The 17,205-nt window shown below is 41.6% G+C and overlaps 1 protein-coding gene across 2 annotated transcripts in view; it reads left to right on the top strand.

Moving 5' to 3' along the window:
• The window catches only part of usp43b (ubiquitin specific peptidase 43b), a 56,881-nt gene that overhangs the window by 14,646 nt on the left and 25,030 nt on the right, over positions 1 to 17,205 (top strand). For both annotated transcript variants that reach the window (XM_041063418.1, XM_041063417.1), the window contains exons 3-6: positions 5,679 to 5,782; positions 11,136 to 11,228; positions 15,544 to 15,679; positions 16,069 to 16,213. In XM_041063418.1, the coding sequence (XP_040919352.1) occupies positions 5,679 to 5,782; positions 11,136 to 11,228; positions 15,544 to 15,679; positions 16,069 to 16,213 (478 nt within the window). The remainder of the gene's footprint in view (positions 1 to 5,678; positions 5,783 to 11,135; positions 11,229 to 15,543; positions 15,680 to 16,068; positions 16,214 to 17,205) is intronic.

Here is a 17,205-nt window from a genome sequence, read left to right as displayed (position 1 = left end):
AATGCCAACCGTATTAGTAAAAAAAAAAAAGCTTCTTATTGTCATATTCTTTCTCAGTAACACTGTCACAAAGTGCGTTGACGCGGTGCATCAAGACTTTTTAGGCCACAAGAACGGAGCCTCCCTCCTGACCAGCTTCTCATCTTGGCTTTTGTTCCTGTCACCATGTCTCCCTGATCCATCACAGTTTTTTCTCCTCCGTCTCTTTCATTTCTTTTGTTGAAAGCCCTTTCATTTCCATCTGGTGATGATGAAATTCATTTTGAGGCCTGTGCTCTCTTGTCATGAGGTTCTTGCTCTCAGCCTAGCGAGGGTTTTCTCACTGCACCTCTTCAATTGGGATTCAGTGAACAGCCTTTGTAACTAGCCTTACATGATAAACGCGATACCAGGAGTTGTATGATTTTTTTTTTTTGACAGAAAACTCAACCTCATGATTTAAAAATCATACTGAACATTTCAGATGTTTCTGTTGTTCAGATGGAATTGATCAGCCTTTTCTTTTTGAAGTAGTAGTTCATTCTCTCTTTGTTGTTGTTCACATTTTTACAGTTAATTGAAGTCCAGTTCCAAACTCATGGTTGAAAGTGCAAGAAGAAATTATTGAAAATAAATCAGTAAGGATTACTGCTCAGGTGATAGAGCGGATTGTTCTTTAATCATAGCGTTGGTTGATCAACTCGTCCTGACCACACATTGAAATGTTAGCATGCTAAGATTCACTAATGACATTAGTCTTGTTTGTGTTTTGGTTAGATTACTGGGGTCATCTGTATGACTGTATAACTGTACATCTATTGTCCACACAGCAATCATTCAGTTACAACCCTGAGGTCAGTTTGAGTCCATGCACTGACGTCTGTGCACTTAGCATGTCCGTGCAACAAATGCACCCCACCCGGAGGGATCACCCACAGGGGATAATGGGCAGAAGGGTCGGACAGAAAAGCTTCCAGTATCATTATTATTGGGTCTATTTATAGAGAGGTATGCACACGACAGGAGGCAGTGTTGAAAGAGACTGTCCATTATTTATCAATGCTCTGTACGTCAGCTGTGTGTACTACTTTGACTTTCCTACACACTCAGTGACTAAATAACACTCTTTTCTTTCGTTCCATATCCATCTGTCTTTATCGATAAACATACAATATGCAGTGCCTTTACTCCTGACCCATATCTCTCCGTCTCGCCTCCTGCGTCCCTCTCTCTCTCTCTCTGTTAGGATCACCGTGGGGTTTAGGTGCTGTTGGGTCTTTTTCTCAATCACCCCACTATAGTGCTTTCTCCAGCAGAACTACACGTCCATCCCTGTGTGTTTCCACGGCTTGTTTAAATTATTCACATCAGGGCCATTACTGGGAACACTCCACCCCCCCCTCCACCTTTATGATCTACCTCCCCCATCCCTGAAAACCCATCAGGATGAGACAGGTGGTCTGTGAGCATGGGGATGGGGGGCACATTTCCTGGATTTTGCACCACAGTGGAGTGAGAGTGCCTGAGTTCCTTTGCAGCGGATCTACCCGCAGAGATGAATCACTCCCAGCAACATTTTTTGGGTGAATTATTGAAAGCCTCCCCAATGGGACAGAGTGCGCCGTTAATCTGTGCGATTTCAGGCTTTCATACTGAAGCACAGATGACCAGGAGTCAACAGTCTTGGATTTAACTGAGACATGGTATTGAGTGAGCTGCTCATCTGTGAGTCTGCATCCTCACTGCTGAAACGGATAACGAGTAAATGCAGCGCTGTTTCCAAGGCTGCCAAAACTCATGTTAATAACATTGATCTCAGTGTGGGAAAGTCTTCTGAGTAAAAAAAAAAAAAAAAAAAGTAATTCACATTTACAGCATGAACTTTTGTCAATTTTCATATTATATAGAAAAAATAATCCTTATAGGGAAGAGTCTTTACTGTCAGCATGAATAACTATCTAGGAAACCAAAGTTATCAGTATATTTCACAATGGCCTTCCCATTTAAATGCCCTCATATCAGCTGGTGCTCCCTGCTATTTGAAGAAAATGACCCTTTTCAGGCAGCTGTCTGATTTTCAGCAGCCAGCTGCACAACAATGCGCTTATCACGTTCAGCTTCCTCCATCACTCTGGTCCCTCTCTCTTCCTCTTTCAGTCAGCTCAAAAATCACAGTCAGTGAACTCCAGCCTCTTGCTGACAGTGCTGAGCCAGCGGCCAGGCTCCAGCCCACCACTCAGTTGCATGCTATATCTTTGTCATTTATCTAAATCCCAGAAATCAATTACAGCACACTAAGGTGCCAGGGTGAAGGATTTGAGTTTTAATTTTCTCCTTGCTCCTCGGGCACTGGCACACGCCCCTCTCCTGGCACTGAGGCTTATGGATTAAGCAGAGGTAGACAGTTCTCTGGCTTGACATATCTTAGATATTAGCAGTAGTACATTTTTTTGTGTTTATATTTCTCCATGTTACCTTTTCAGGTCTGAGTGGCCCTGGTTTCAGTTCCATTTCACAGCTGACACGCATACATCTTACAGTGATTTACAAATGTAGATGGCGTACGTGAAGACTTCATGACCAGCAGATGGATGTCATAGTAGTTTAACTTTTGAAATTATGCTAAAATCTCATATTTGCAATCATAAAATGCAGCGGTTGACTGAGACCCTCCTTTATTAGACCATCTTGGTCTGGTTGCACAAGAGCTGGATTAAAAACTTTCTGACCAGTCAAATAGGCTGAACCACAGATGCTGCTGTTTTAGAAATTCTACCCACTTTTCAGCTTAGTTAGATTAACTGCTAAAAGGTACTCCTGCCCATATTGATCCTAAAATACCCCTGGTAAGACCCAAAACAAAGTCCTAGTAAACCAATGGCAAAAGGGAACCACTTTCTACTTAGAAATGCCCTAATGGAAAGTGTCTGGCACAAACAGAAGAACTCAACACTTCCCCTTTCCAAAATGGTTGGAAATAGCTGTTCCAAAAACAACAAACCAATCTACAGTAAGCTCCTCCAAGACAAACCAAATCAGTTGCCACTATGTCTGCCACAGGAGGCAGCAAGACAATTTACTCCAGACTCCAGACGTAGGGAATTTTACTAAGTAAAATTGATGCAGAACAAGGATGCGTGAGGCGTGGATGCCGGAGAAATCTGTGTACCTGTATTGTAGGCTGCAAAGTGACAAACCAAACCAAATACAAAAAATCTGCTATGTTTCAGTGTGTGTGTATTGTATATATGTATTGTGCAGCTTATTCATGAGAAGAATACGACAGGAAAGTGTAAAAAGTGAAATTTCACACCCTGTGTATTTCCCATTTTTCTGTCCCCTGTGGTAATAGCCGTCTACTGGTCAGACCTGACTCTAAAAATAGCTTCTCAGATTTTTTTTCCTCTCTGTCGCCTGCCTGTTTTGTTGCATTTTTATCAGTCTGAAGTTGGCATATTTTTCTGACAACCAATTTCAAAGATAGCATCTCAATTTCAGACCGGCACATGGCACCTCTTGAGATGTGGACCCCTGTTCTGTCAGGGTCGCTTAACAGCCTGTAAAATCATTTCTTAGACCAGCAGAAGTTACTCTACAGGGATCGCTATCGGGTTGCGATCAGTTCAGATGAGTTAGGCCTTAGCAGAACCACATGTCAGTGGGCATGTAACCTGTCCCACTTTCTCACTGTTCTTAAATGCCTGTATCATCAACAGCTACTGTTAACACACAGCTGACGCCTTGCAGTCTATTGACATGGCAGAGCTGGGCATGGATTTCTGAGAAGTGATAAGACTGACTGTGTCTGCACTCGGTGGCCTGAACGTTGCCTTGTTATCTCTGCATTAAGATAGCAATGGAATCCATTACCAAGTATGTGGAGGAAAAAGGGAGTGAAGCAGTCTGAGGGGCTGCATTTTACCCTCTTTTGTATAATTCCTAACCTTGCATTGCATGTGTTAGATGGATCCGTAACAAGATCAGCTGGGTGGAACCTCCCCTTTTGGCAGTGCTGATGTTTCGTGGGAGAAATTGACAAAGCAACTGAAAAATCCTGACGTCTGTGCAAAGAGGAAAGAATGAGAGAGGAGGAAGAGGTTTGTCATTGAGCGTGCCTGTTGAAGCAGCAGCAGCAAGGTCAGGTTTCAGTCTCGCGCTCGGCCCTCTGCAAAGCTCACATGCTTTTAGAAGAAAAGACTCGGGATTTGAAATAGTGGTGAACTGTAAAGGACTGTCCTGTGTCTCTGTCTGTGTCCGCCTCACACTGAGTTCTCAGACACGCCCTCTCCACCTCCCTCTCCCCTTTAGAAATTCTAAACCTCCTTTCAGCTCCGTTTGTCAGCGGAGGTCATGGTCGAGCTACCAGCCTGGGAACAGTGGCAGCCAGTACAGGACCAGGAGCTAGAAATCAGAGGAATAGTAAACAGAGAAGGAGAGAGAGAGCATACGTCAACAGAGAAGGCTTGGAAAGTGCATTTCCGTTTGGCCCAGCCAGCCCTGTGGAAAAGCACAGCTGAAATGATATGATGACTTAATGCATTCTCAAGTACCTGACTTTTACGCCAGGCTATTGTGGGATTGATAGCGTGCGAGCAGAGAAATGCTAACAAGGTGCTTGTATGCAACATTATGGCCTTTTAAGCAGAACCACTTGGTAACTGAAAGAATGTTTTTCAGGATATTTTCCTGGCCGTAAGGTGTGAAATGGAGCTGGTATATATCCAAACACTGATACAGCACGACTTATTATAACTTTTAGCAGTTTTAGATTTCAGTCCTCTGCAGACATTTCACAGGGACATTTTGGGAAAGACACTCCACACATTTGCTTTCTTGCTGAGAGTCAGATGAAAAGATTGAAAACACTTTCATGCCTGTAAAGGAAATATTATGATATTGTGCACAACCAGTTAGAAGTGTTAATGAGCTAGTGTATAGAACTAGCCCTACTGAAAAATCCACCTGCAGGCACCTCGAAAGCTCGCAGTGCAACACGCTACATCATATTTATTTCATTTAGACATTTTTTAAACAAATTTAGAAACGTAAAAACAACAATGAAGGTTTATGTCACGGGCTATGAAGCTAAGCTAATGGGATTCTGATGCTAGCTTCATATTTACTGTAGTGTATAAAACCTAGATATCTCCATTATTACCATTACATAAGAAATGAAAAACGGTGTTCAAACCTTAAAGAAAACTTTATTTATTGTTCAGTAAAACTGATGCAGAAGGTTATTCAGTTCAGTATCATTAATACACTCCCTGTTTGTGCACTCCCTGTTTGTTCCATCCCACACATTTGTTTGTGACCTTGCAAGTCTTTCAGTGATCAGATTCAGTTTAGTTTTTTTATCTTTTCCCCCTCTTCTTTTATCCTCATCCAAGGCCAGCTTCCTCTCTGTTGTAGGTGAGTAGATGAAAGAATAGAGACAGGTTTCCCAGGGGGTTATGTTCAGGTCAGTGCTTTCCACCATTTTTGAATATTACTTTATTGCCAAAGAGAAGCAAAAATGTGCTGAGGCTGCATTCCACAAGAGCCTCGGTTTTCCAACTTCATTGCTGCACTACTATTATGTAGAGTATGAGTTTATTCTCACAGTAGCTCTTGTCAAGCTGGGCAATGTATGATGGATCTTTAAAGAATGTGACAGTGTGACAGCTCTGTGTTTATGGGTGGCCTCCTCTGTGCTGCAGGGCCCCGGTGGAGCCGAAGAGGCGCTGTCTCCTGACCCGTCCCAGTCCCAGCAGCCCCGAATCCAGCACAGCTTTGTCCAGGAACATTTCCAGGCTCAGTACAAGTGAGTGTCTTTACTTAACATACAACACATACACCTGCCAGAAATCAAATCTGAAAATGAGCAACTAATCATCAGCAGTGCTCTTATGAACGCACAGTGATCCAAACCACCATGTGAAGATGTCATGTCATGTGTGACTGTCAATCAATCAATCAATCAATCAATCAATCAATAACTTTATTTGTCCCCTGGGGGGGCAATTCAAGGCACGTGAACAGTTACACAGAAAGGTCACAGTCTAAAAAGCCACTGCAAACAGGTGTCTCTATGAACATGTCATGTTTTGTCCAAACAAGAGGAACTATCCACACAGTGTTGCTGTGAATAAGTGACTGAAATATAATTGTGTAGAACCCATGTAGAGATAGGTCCTCATCACACTACCCACCCACAGTTATATGGTATTTCAGCTTCATTGATCAGATTATAGTGTAATTGCTAAATACAGCAGATGTAATGGGGGATGTCATTATTTCTTTAACACAAAGTACCTCAGAGACACAGATGCCTGATTAGAACAGTAAATCTTCACCGATCAGTAATTAAGAAGCAGGTAAACACAGTAATACTGAAAAGGTCTGATGAAAAAGTACCCTGCTGCCCTAACCTCTGTGCCTCTTAGGGAAATACAAATCCCTTAATACACGTTCTTATTCAGAGAGCTTACCTTTTATGCTGGGTGAAATAATTGAGGTTGTTAGCTGTGCCGGCAATGAAGTATTTTCACTATTGTAATACCTTGTGATGTTGTTTGGTGTATTTGGGATCACAGAGATTTATTTATTTTAATATTTATTTAAGTGGAAACTAGTAAATCTACTTTTTTTTTTTTTTTTGATCTGGTCTAAGAGAAAACTAAGCTTGCAAGGGTAGACTTGTTGCAAGCATGTATATGTTAAAAAAAAACATTTAACCTATGTTCATTTACTCACAGCTTTGAATAGCACTGTAATGGGACTCAGTTAAGGTGCACCTCTTGGCTTCTTCTCTTTTTATATAGCTTCGTGCTTCGCTCTTATCCACTGAGTTTCAAAATCTGTGGCCAATACCTCTTCGTTTGCATCATCCCGTCCATTAGGTTACATTTATATTAAAATCCCTTTCTTACCCACAAAGGTGGGTAAGAAAGATTTATTTACTCAGTTAGCTGTAGCTTCTGTATCCAGCTCCTGATGCTGATGCAAAACTCCATCAGGACTCCATCCATAAAACGTTGACCAAACTGACAGAGTACACAGGCCGTAGATTCATTACTAAAATCTGATCTTTAATTAAATAAATCTTTTTAAAAAGTAGTCCCTCCAGACTGAACTGCTAATATCTTGTTTGTCGGCACCTTCCTCCATCTGCCAATTCCTCGGAAAATTGTCAGCTCTGTGCGACTGCCAGTAATACATCTGTCAGGGCGCATCTCTTAATTGCTACCCTCGCTGTCAAATGTTTCAGCTGTGAGACCTTGGGTGTGTCTAGACAGGAAGCAGCAGTCTTAGCAGCCTGGCAGGCAAAATTTGTTCCCCTCTCCCACTCAAATACTCTGTGTGTGTATATATATATATATATATAAATAAATTTCTTCCCTCTATCCCTCTGTACCATGGTATGTACCATAGCATATATTGTCAGTATCTCTTCTCAGAAGGAGCCGTGTCCCAAGGCCCCCACCGCTGCCTGTGTAACACTTCACAATGCAATATCCGATGTGATCCAGCATCTAGAGTTGACAGCCCGGAGAATTATCCGTATAATAGCCTGGTTTGTCACTATGCAATCATCGCAGCCATTATACATGTTCAAACACGTTAAATCACTGTCCAAGGAAGACAAGCCGCGAGTTATTTGATCTTAACTTATGTTATCTCTCATCACGTCCTGGAGTTGATTAAAATGATGTACTTTTAAGCTACATTTCCAGAGAGCACAGAATAACACAAGCCTTACCTCTGTTTCACCCAGAAAATCTAAATTCATTCAGTCGTCACTGATCTGTAAATCTATTGCCCTTGCCCTTCTCTGATCAAGTAAGTAAATCTTAAATTAGATCAAAGACCGCGATCTTTGTCTGTGTGTATGTGAGGCATGGGGGTTGCAGTCAGTGGAGACTGCGATGAAAATGTCTGTCTGTCAAGCATTGTTCATTATAGTGAAGCCCCTGACGGGCAGCCGAGCGTTTCAGATTACCGACGTGGTGCAGTTTCAGTGGGAGCACAGCTCGCCTTACTGTGACGCCATTTTCTCTGAAAGACCCTCACGTCTCACTGTGTGACCCTTGTTTTGATCACATCTCCTGATTTGTTATGATTTGTAGGGCAGGATTGAATTACTGGTACTTTGTGGAGTTTACAGGCCCAGTAATCGCTCTGTTTATTATGTGAATATTGCAGTTTCAATTAGTGAATTATGAGGCGCACATTAAGGTTTATGCCTTTTCCATTTCAGAGCATTAGCATGGCGAATACATTTCATCCCCCAACAGAGGATTGCTGCCAGGCTTGGTGAGAAGAATTAACTGCCAATCTGTTTAAATTTAACCTGAGACTTTTTTGTTTTTTAATTGCCTCTCTTAGGAAAGCAAATCAATTAGATAAAGATACCAAGGTGATGTGTCAGTCAGGAAAATTCAGAGCTTCAGCGGTGTGTTGTAGTGCAATCAGACTCAGAGTCTCTTGAGCATGGCTGCATCCCAGACAGGGGGATACATACCTCTCAACCTTTGCACGCTTCCTCCATTAGAGCATCACCAGAATATCGCCTCTTCCTTTGCTCCTTTTTTCTCTTTTTTTTAAGTGTTTTAGAGCCGCGCAGAGCACATCTATGTTTTAGTGGAGCCTGAGTGTGATTTGTATGCATGGAGTGCAGTTACCCTGACTGTTTCCTGGCGAGAATAAGACATCCGTAGGGCAGCCATTCTGCTCTGCCAAGAGGGAGAGATCCACTAAGAGCCAGTGTCAGCTGGGCTTGCTTGAATAGAGCTTTATTCGCTCCCCCTTCTTCCCTCTCTCCTCGCCCTCCTCCCCCTCTGGGTCTGTCAGGTGCCTTCCTGTAAGGAAAACACATTTCAACTACTCATCTATGGCTTAATTTCCACCGGTAGGATATCGTGTGAAGGTTGTAAATGCTCAACACACTTCGCACAAGTCTATTATCACTTCATGTGCAGCATGGTGCTTTCCATACTGTTACAATAGAAATGTTGAATCAAAACTGTTGTCGATAAAGAATTATTTCACCTCACACAGTGGCAGATTTATGTCTGTCATGCAGGTAATAAAAGAAATGAAATGAAACACTACATCAGAGTAATAATAGTCGCTCTGTACCCTGTAGTTTACTGCTTGAAAATAAAGATATTCCCCTGGATGTTTATCCATAGAAGTTTACTGTAGATGTTCTTTCATTATTATCTGCTGTACTTAGCTCTGTTATGTTGAGAGCATTGTTGAGAGCTGAGAACAACGACTGGTGCTGTTTCCTTAATGATCTACAGTACTTTCTGCTTTTATTAGGCATAACTTGTCAAAATCACTGAGAATATCGGCAGCACCATCCCTCACTCTGGAACAGTTACACAGTCATATTAAGGACCTGCAAAGTACATCCACAGTCTTTTAACATTCGGGCTGAGAAGTTGCACTTTTGCTAATATGGTTGTCTCTCTCAAGAGAATCTTTTTAATTATACTACACAATCTTTCTTTTATTTGTTCTTTTTTTCCACTAAATATTTTTTAGTTGGTTCGGACTTAAGAGCTTCCTTGCTCAGGTTTGCTCTCCCTAGCCGTGGGCTTCCAATGTGGGCCCCTGAAACCAGATTAAAATCGTTGTCGCTGCTGGATATGAGTGTGAAAAACAGCCACTGAAGATTGATTGAGCCTGGGAGCACAATCAGTTAGATCAGTGCTTCCCAACCTTTTTTTGGATGTTATTTAAAATGATTAATTATATAAAAGATTCATTTTTTCATAGAATTTCATCTGTTTTTTCTGTTGCCTTTAACTATTTCGACCATTTATCCATTATTTTAGCTAACAATGTTAACTGTTAGTTCATTACTTTCATCTAACATGATCTATTTAAGCCATTTATCTAGTTTTAAGAAGTTTTAGTTTTTAGCTGACTGTTTAGGCTTCTCTTCTTGCTTGTGCACTAGTTATTATTCACTCTCAATCACAACACACAGCTAGTGTTCCTGTGTTTGCAGATGACTCAGAATGTTGATTTTTTTTTTTTAATCAAGTTATGATTAATTTTTTTTTTTTATTTGTTGGGTTAGTCCACTGTCTTTCCACATACCTCCTGGCAACTGCTGAAGTACTGAAGTACCACTACCCCTGGTTGGGAATGACTGGTTTAGATGAAGATAACAGAGTTTGTTTGTTTTCATTTTTAATTTAATGGTACGCTTTGTTCCTGTGTCTGACTGGTTGATGTCGATTCGACTCGTGTAATAATAATAATAAGTCGTTTTTGTCTCTTTTTATAGAGTCTACACCCACTGAGATACTCCTAATCCATGTAATGAAAGAGGCTGATAGAAAGCACCTCTTCAAGATTCACTTAATTATCGTGTATTTACCAAAAGTCTTATCCAGGAAATCCTGCACAGATTAACTCAAAATATTGGACAAAAGATTGAATTTAGTTGCAGTATAGTTTACAGAATCACTTCCAGCAATCAGCCTGTTAACTTTAGTGGCCTCGCTGACTCATTGTCCAGACAATTAGCTCACTGGAATAAATTATTTCCTCTTGTGAAGGAAGGGGGATTAATTGAAAGAAGTGTAATCATGAACAAAAGCGACTGAGTGGAAAACTGTTATATGCATTTGGTCATCTCCTTTTTCAGTGATCTGTGTCACGTGCATACAGAGGCAGAGGAGGAAAGGCCATCACTTAGGAAAAATACCTACTTTTCTCTACTTGAGATGCTGTAACGGCATCACATAAGCTTTAGTAGCACGAGCGAGAGTGATGCAAGAAGATGGAAACCGCCTCTGCAGGTTCCCGTGTATTGCACCAACCCCCCCCCCCCCCCGGGGGACTTCTTCTACTACTTACCGCGCCCACCCCCCCCCCCCCCCCCCCCCCCCCAACCCCAACCCTTTGTGTCTCTCATTCTCACCAGTTACATCACTTTTCCTTTCTCACCATCAGATCAAGGCGTTCTGAATGGAACAACGTGTTCATTTTTCCTGTGTTGTTCACTTGTGTAACAAGATTAAGCCATCTCCTTTCCTGCCAGACCTAATCAGGAGGAATTTGAGATTAATTGGGAAGTCTGTGTCAACTCAGCACAGCTGTTGTCGTTGTTCTTTTTTTGTGAAGACGAATGTGACTCTGTGCTTTGTTTTCCTCAGATCTTCACTGACGTGCCCCCACTGTCTGAAACAGAGCAACACCTTTGACCCTTTCCTCTGCATCTCACTCCCCATTCCTCTTCGCCAGACCAGGTGAGCACTGCTAATTTAATTAAGTTTACCATTTATAAATGAATGATTGTTTGACCTGTGCCTAACAGTATTAACATGTAATATCAGTGCTGTTTAGGATGCCTAACTATTATTACAGTGTTGATTTGGTAATGAAACAAGTCTTAATAATAAAATCATTTTCAGTGAGCTTGAAGAGAAAACTGATCACTGTCATGTCTGTGCGGTAAGCCAGGAGATGGTTAGCTTAGCATAAAGACTGGAAACAGATACCCTGAGGTTACAGCCCCCCTTTTCCACTCTCTATGCTAAGCTAAACTAGCCGGCTGCTGGCTCTGGCATCATATTTACCAATCTGAACTCTGCAAAAACATGAATAAGTTACAATAAGAAAACAGGCTGGACAACACCCAGCTTTGTTCATGCACGACATGCAGTAGGAAGACAAGTCATTGTGGAGCTGAAGGGCTGGTATCAAAAAGGAAAAGCTGGTGGAAAACCCTGTCAGCAACGAGAAACAATGTCTTATTCAGCTTTACATCACAACACCCACTCAGCCTCCATGTCAGGTCAACAGGGGTCAGCCTTTTCAGGAAATCCTGACATTTTCAAGGAGGGAGACCCCATTCACTTCTTTTCTTTTTTTTTTTTTTTCCAGGCAGCGTCTCTCTCACTTTAGTCCTGCAGCAGTCTCTATCTCAAATACATACACAGAAAATTCCTAATGCAAACATTTGGCTTGTGTTTTTCGATTCTAAATGCTGACTTTCACTTAAATACACCCAACATGCTTACAGTACTTGTTGTTGGTCTTTGCTATGTTTTGGAAACTAAATCATGTGTTTTGCCTCCCATAACCTGCCGCTTCTCCCATCCTGTCCCACGGCAGTGAGCTGTTAGTAGATGGGACCCATACCTCCTCCACCTCTACCAGACGCAACTGCTTGTGTGACAAAAATGCTCCTGTTTCTTGTATGTTTTACAGTGTGTTTGGGGATATGTCAGCATGAGTCTGACCTCTCAAGCTGGGCCTAAATACTACTGACTGATTCTAAACCAAACCTTAATTCTAACATGAACCATCCACCAGTTCAACCATTTTAAAGCCATGCAGAGGTCAACTTAATGTTAAAGGAATAGTCGGTAGGCCAGTTTTGCTTCTTCTGAACACAGCCAGGTTCTTTCCCCATTACCGGTCTTTGTGCTGAGTTAAGCTAACCGCTAAACTGGCTCCAGTTACATATTGACGGACAAATGAGGATATTGATCTTTTCATCTCACCCTCGGAAAGAAAGCAAATAAGTGTATTTACCAAAAAGTGAAACTACCGCTTTGACTTACACATAAGCATTTGATTGGCAGAGTAATCCAGGCTAAAATGTACCTTTTACACAGCACAGCCTCGGTGTGTAAAGCTCAAATCTTTTATATGATTGACACACAGAGGTGTGCTGATTCCTCTTCTAAGGCTCACCCTGATTTTTTTCTTGCTATTATTTACTTCCTTTTTAGTTTTTAGTCTTTAAAACAGTTCATGAAAGTTCAGCCAGCATCCCTTCTAATTTGGGAAATTTCTTTTTAAGAGCTTCATTCTGACGGTGCTCCGAGTCCAAGAGTAGTTAGTCATCGTCCTGTTTTTCCTACTGTGTGGCAGAGAGGGTGCAAGAAAACACTTCTGAAGGGATAAACAGATGGATTGTCTTTTAAAGCATTTTTTATATATTTCTCTGTGTAAAGAGATCAGCTCACTCGCAGCCAGATCATGTCTGTAAGCCATAAACACATACTCTTTGTTACCAAACCAACATTTGCTGGGCCCAGCTATCCAAACACTGGGCTTGTGTCCCTTGGCAGTCACGTGCACTTTGCATGTTGGATGGCTTTGTTTACACTCTATGGTTCCTTCTCTGTAAATGGGATGTGGATATGAATGTTCTATCTCTGTAACTGCAGCCATTATTCAAATTCATTAACTGACCAACACATTAGGGCTGTTGATATAAGGTGAGTTAAGAAAAAGGTAATCATCATCTCAAATTAACACTGGAGATAAAGATTTTCTTGATTAATGCAGTCTAGTCCCCAGTACGGAGGTGTTTTAGCAGTCGCCATGTTTTGTTTTGTCCGTACTGGAATGAAAAATGTAATTAGAATAAATTGGGGATACTTCTTTGAGCAGTGGCTTGATGAGTGCTGCCAATTTACTGTACTCTCTCTACTGTGCTCTTTTGAAGTCTCCTGTTCCCCACACAAATCAGTGGAACAGGAGTAAACACGTCGGTTTAGAAGTTTGTATACAGATAAAACAATGCTACTTCAGCCTAACGAGAACCAGTAGAATTATGCAGATATATCCCGTTATGCAGAAATCTGGCTTCTAGTTAGTTAGTTACAGAGCCAACTTCAAAGTGCGGCTGTGGGTTTATGGATCACTTAATTGCTTAGGGCCAAAATACGTTTCTGATATGCCTGGAGAATATAAACCTAGTAGGTCCCTCAGATCTTTCAGAAACATACAGCCAGTGGTGCCAGAATCAAACACAGTAAAACTAATAGCTCAACATAAATTTATTGTGTGGTAACAGTAAACCAGTTTGGAGGTTGAATTGCTGGCATGTAACAGACCTACACAGACCTTGATAGTTTTTATTTTCCTACACACATTGTAGATATATGAGTATATGTAAATGAATATCAGTACATTATTTGGATATGTACAGATAATTTGCTTTGAAATATAGGACGTGTACAGTATGTCAGTACCTTTTCTTCATAGTCACCTCAGACTAAAGGCCAGTTCATGGTTCATGTGTGCACATGTATGCAAGGGTCTGCGTGGGGCTGCGTGAGGCATATTCCATCATCTGCAGACGTCCACCTGCAGCCAAAGATTTGAGACCATGCACTGTGAGCATGGTGAATGCTCCAGACAAGTAAGCTGGTCGCTCGTTTTGTGCACTGTATACGTGCACTGTTTATTTCACATCCTTGGTCCTGTTCTTTCAAAGTGCACAGACACAGTGATCTTCTCTTGTTGACTTTTTCATGTTGTTCAGTCAAATACAGCAACCAAAGGAGCGCTTCGTCTTGCTGCCAGGTGGTCGCCATCATATTTTCCAGTCTGCATGTGGGGAACGTGTCTGTGTACGCATACTCCTGATTTTAGTATGAACAGAAACATGTCCGTGTCCGCGTCTGTCCGTGGCCAAATGGGAACCATGAACCGGCCTTATCTTTATTTTCACCTGGACCTCCTCCCATTGCATGCGGTATCCCGTTTTATTAAAAAAATAAATCAGTGTGGTCAAATGAGCTACTTTGCCCCCTTTTTTTATTTATGGCTTTGTCATTATTTAATCATACACAACCTCCATTTTTTTAATCATGCATTGTGGCCACATGTAGTTCTGACCTGTCATTTCCTACTTTTAAAATTCTTATGTCACTATTCATCAATCATTGCAAAGCTTTTGTTTAAGAAGACTTACTGTACGAGTGTGATTTATTATTTGATTATTTCAGGAAAATAATCAAAATATCCTAAATGTTATTTTGTATATTTTGTTTCAGCTGAAGTGGAATAAGTATCAGTCTGAACTGAAGATACAGACAGTAGCTTTGTGTTACATTCCAAGGATGTACCGTACCCAACCTCAATGATCTGTATGTACTGTACCCAACCTCCTCGGCTGCCAGGTAGAGGTTATTCAGTCCATGCAGCGGACATCTTTCTGGGATACAGGTTTCTGCTGAAGTTGTGGTTTTGTTTTGAATTTGTTCCCTCACTTTTCAGTTTTAGGTCTCTTTCTTTCTTTTCAGTGAAAATATTTCATTTTTTCCTCCTCAAGATAGAGATTAATTTGATTATTTTTTTATATTCAGGTGAAAATAAATAACAAAACTGCTCCTGTCATCACCCTTTCATTCCTCCACATAACTTCTCTTGGCCTGCCACCAGCTACGGTCTCCAGGCCATAGATACATACAGATGCATACTCCCACAGGTCCCTTATAGAGTTCCTCTGTATCTTGTCAGTTTACTGTTATTCAAAGAAGCCATTATGTCCCAGCACCCTGCTCATGTCAGCGCTGACTCTGGAGAGGTCAGAGCCAAGCGCTCTCAGTTTTTAAAAATGCAATAGATATTCCATTATTTCGCACTCATAAAACTCCTAATGATCTATTATTAATGTTAAAATGTATTGATTTATTCATGAAAGTCTTCTTTTGTCCCTTCTTGACCGTCGAGGAGGCTGCCGTAGAAATGGCACAGAAATCAAAATAGAGGCCGTTCTATTTACCACCGTCCCTGATTGTGTGTTTTCATCTCCGGCAGGCCGCTGTGTGTGACTCTGGTGTTCAGCACCAAAGGACAGAGGTACCTGCGCACCGGGCTGGCGGTGCCTCTCTTTGGCTCTGTAGCCTGCCTGAGGAGGATGGTGGCCGACGAGGGGAAAATTTCTCCAGACCAGGTGAAGCACGTGAAGCAGGAAGACATACTCAGTGTGGACCCGGGTTCCTCTTAAATTTTCCTATTTTAAACCATATTCTACTGTAACAGAGCAGCATGGTTCTCTTTGACTGGCACATGAGTGTGATTATAGTAAATTTGTGTCTTATTCTGACCTTTCTTTGCATTCCATTGGCTTGGATTTGCTCTCTCTGCCAAAATACACTGTGCTGGATTTGAGATTAGTGATAATAGTAGTGCAACTGTTGGCACCCCATCAAGTGGGTTCAAAGTTCACTCTCATAGCATTATAAGATTTATAGTAGCACTGTAATAAGGAAACTAAAGTTTGTGTGTGTGTGTGTGTGTGTGTGTGTGTGTGTGTGTGTGTGTATGTGTTTTGGTCTCCAGGTGATCCTGGCAGAGGTTTACTCCACAGGGTTTCATCGCTCCTTCTTTGATGAGGACGATCTAACCAGCATTGCTGAGAACGACGTCATCTACGCCTTCCAGGCTCCGCCCCTCTACATCAGAGGAGGCTCTGCACGGATCTCAGGTAACTGTGTGACTGAAGTCAAAGTGTAACACATATTATTTTTAGCCTCAACATAACGCACATTGTTTTTGAAAGTAACTAGTTTTGGTTCAACATTAATGTTTTTTCTCGACTTTAATGTGGATGTACACACAGATCTGTAAGCAAACAAACTAGTTTTATTAACTCACTGTGCTTAATGAAACCCTCAGAGAATACACCTTCACACACGGGGCCCTCGGGGAGCACATTAAGAAGTATATAACTTTACTCTGTGAGCCCTGTGATTTACATCCTCCCAGATTTCTCTTGCGCTATCAGATTTATGTCTTCATTTCATCTGTTTCTCAGCCATTGATGTAAAATGTGAGTTCAGAAGTACTTCAGTGCATAGTATCCCCTTGGTTCTCGCCATGTGCTGTCAGCAAATAGGTTGTGCTCCGTTGTCCTCTCTCACGGGGCTGTAAGTCCCAGCATTGTGTTAACGCTGCCGTTCTATCTGAAAAATGTGACTTTTAGTGCTTTAATTTATGTTGCTCAATGGTCTGCACAAAGCAGAGCTGCCTAAAAGGACCCCCCCCCCCCCCCCCACCTCCGCTCCCTGAACAGTCTGGCTGGCCTGCCTGCTGGCTCAAACTAAATCCTCCGGGGTTCTCACTGGCTCTGCCCTCTGGGGTTGATATGGAGACGCTACATCACCACTCAACACGCAGATTGTCCTGTCATTCACACTGATATGTTTGTCCTGTGAGAATACAGATGTTATTATCTTTAAAGGCACATTAACACCTTAAGGAAATGTACCGTTTGCTGTTAGATTTAATACTTGCTTTTTGATGCAAAAACTTGAGTAAGCATAGTGTGGTGGGATATCAAAAGCTCAGCATTAGCTTATTCTGTTACTTAATGCAAAATAATATTTTACTTATCTCATTGATAAATATCCCACATGCTTCTCTTAAATTACTTACATACATAAATGACATATTGAGATCCTTTTTTTATGTCACTCA

This window comes from Toxotes jaculatrix, chromosome 18 (assembly GCF_017976425.1).
Source record: "Toxotes jaculatrix isolate fToxJac2 chromosome 18, fToxJac2.pri, whole genome shotgun sequence".
Classification (NCBI taxonomy): domain Eukaryota; kingdom Metazoa; phylum Chordata; class Actinopteri; family Toxotidae; genus Toxotes; species Toxotes jaculatrix.
The sequence above is the reverse complement of the archived record's forward strand: the minus strand, read 5'-3'. Positions and strand labels throughout refer to the sequence as shown.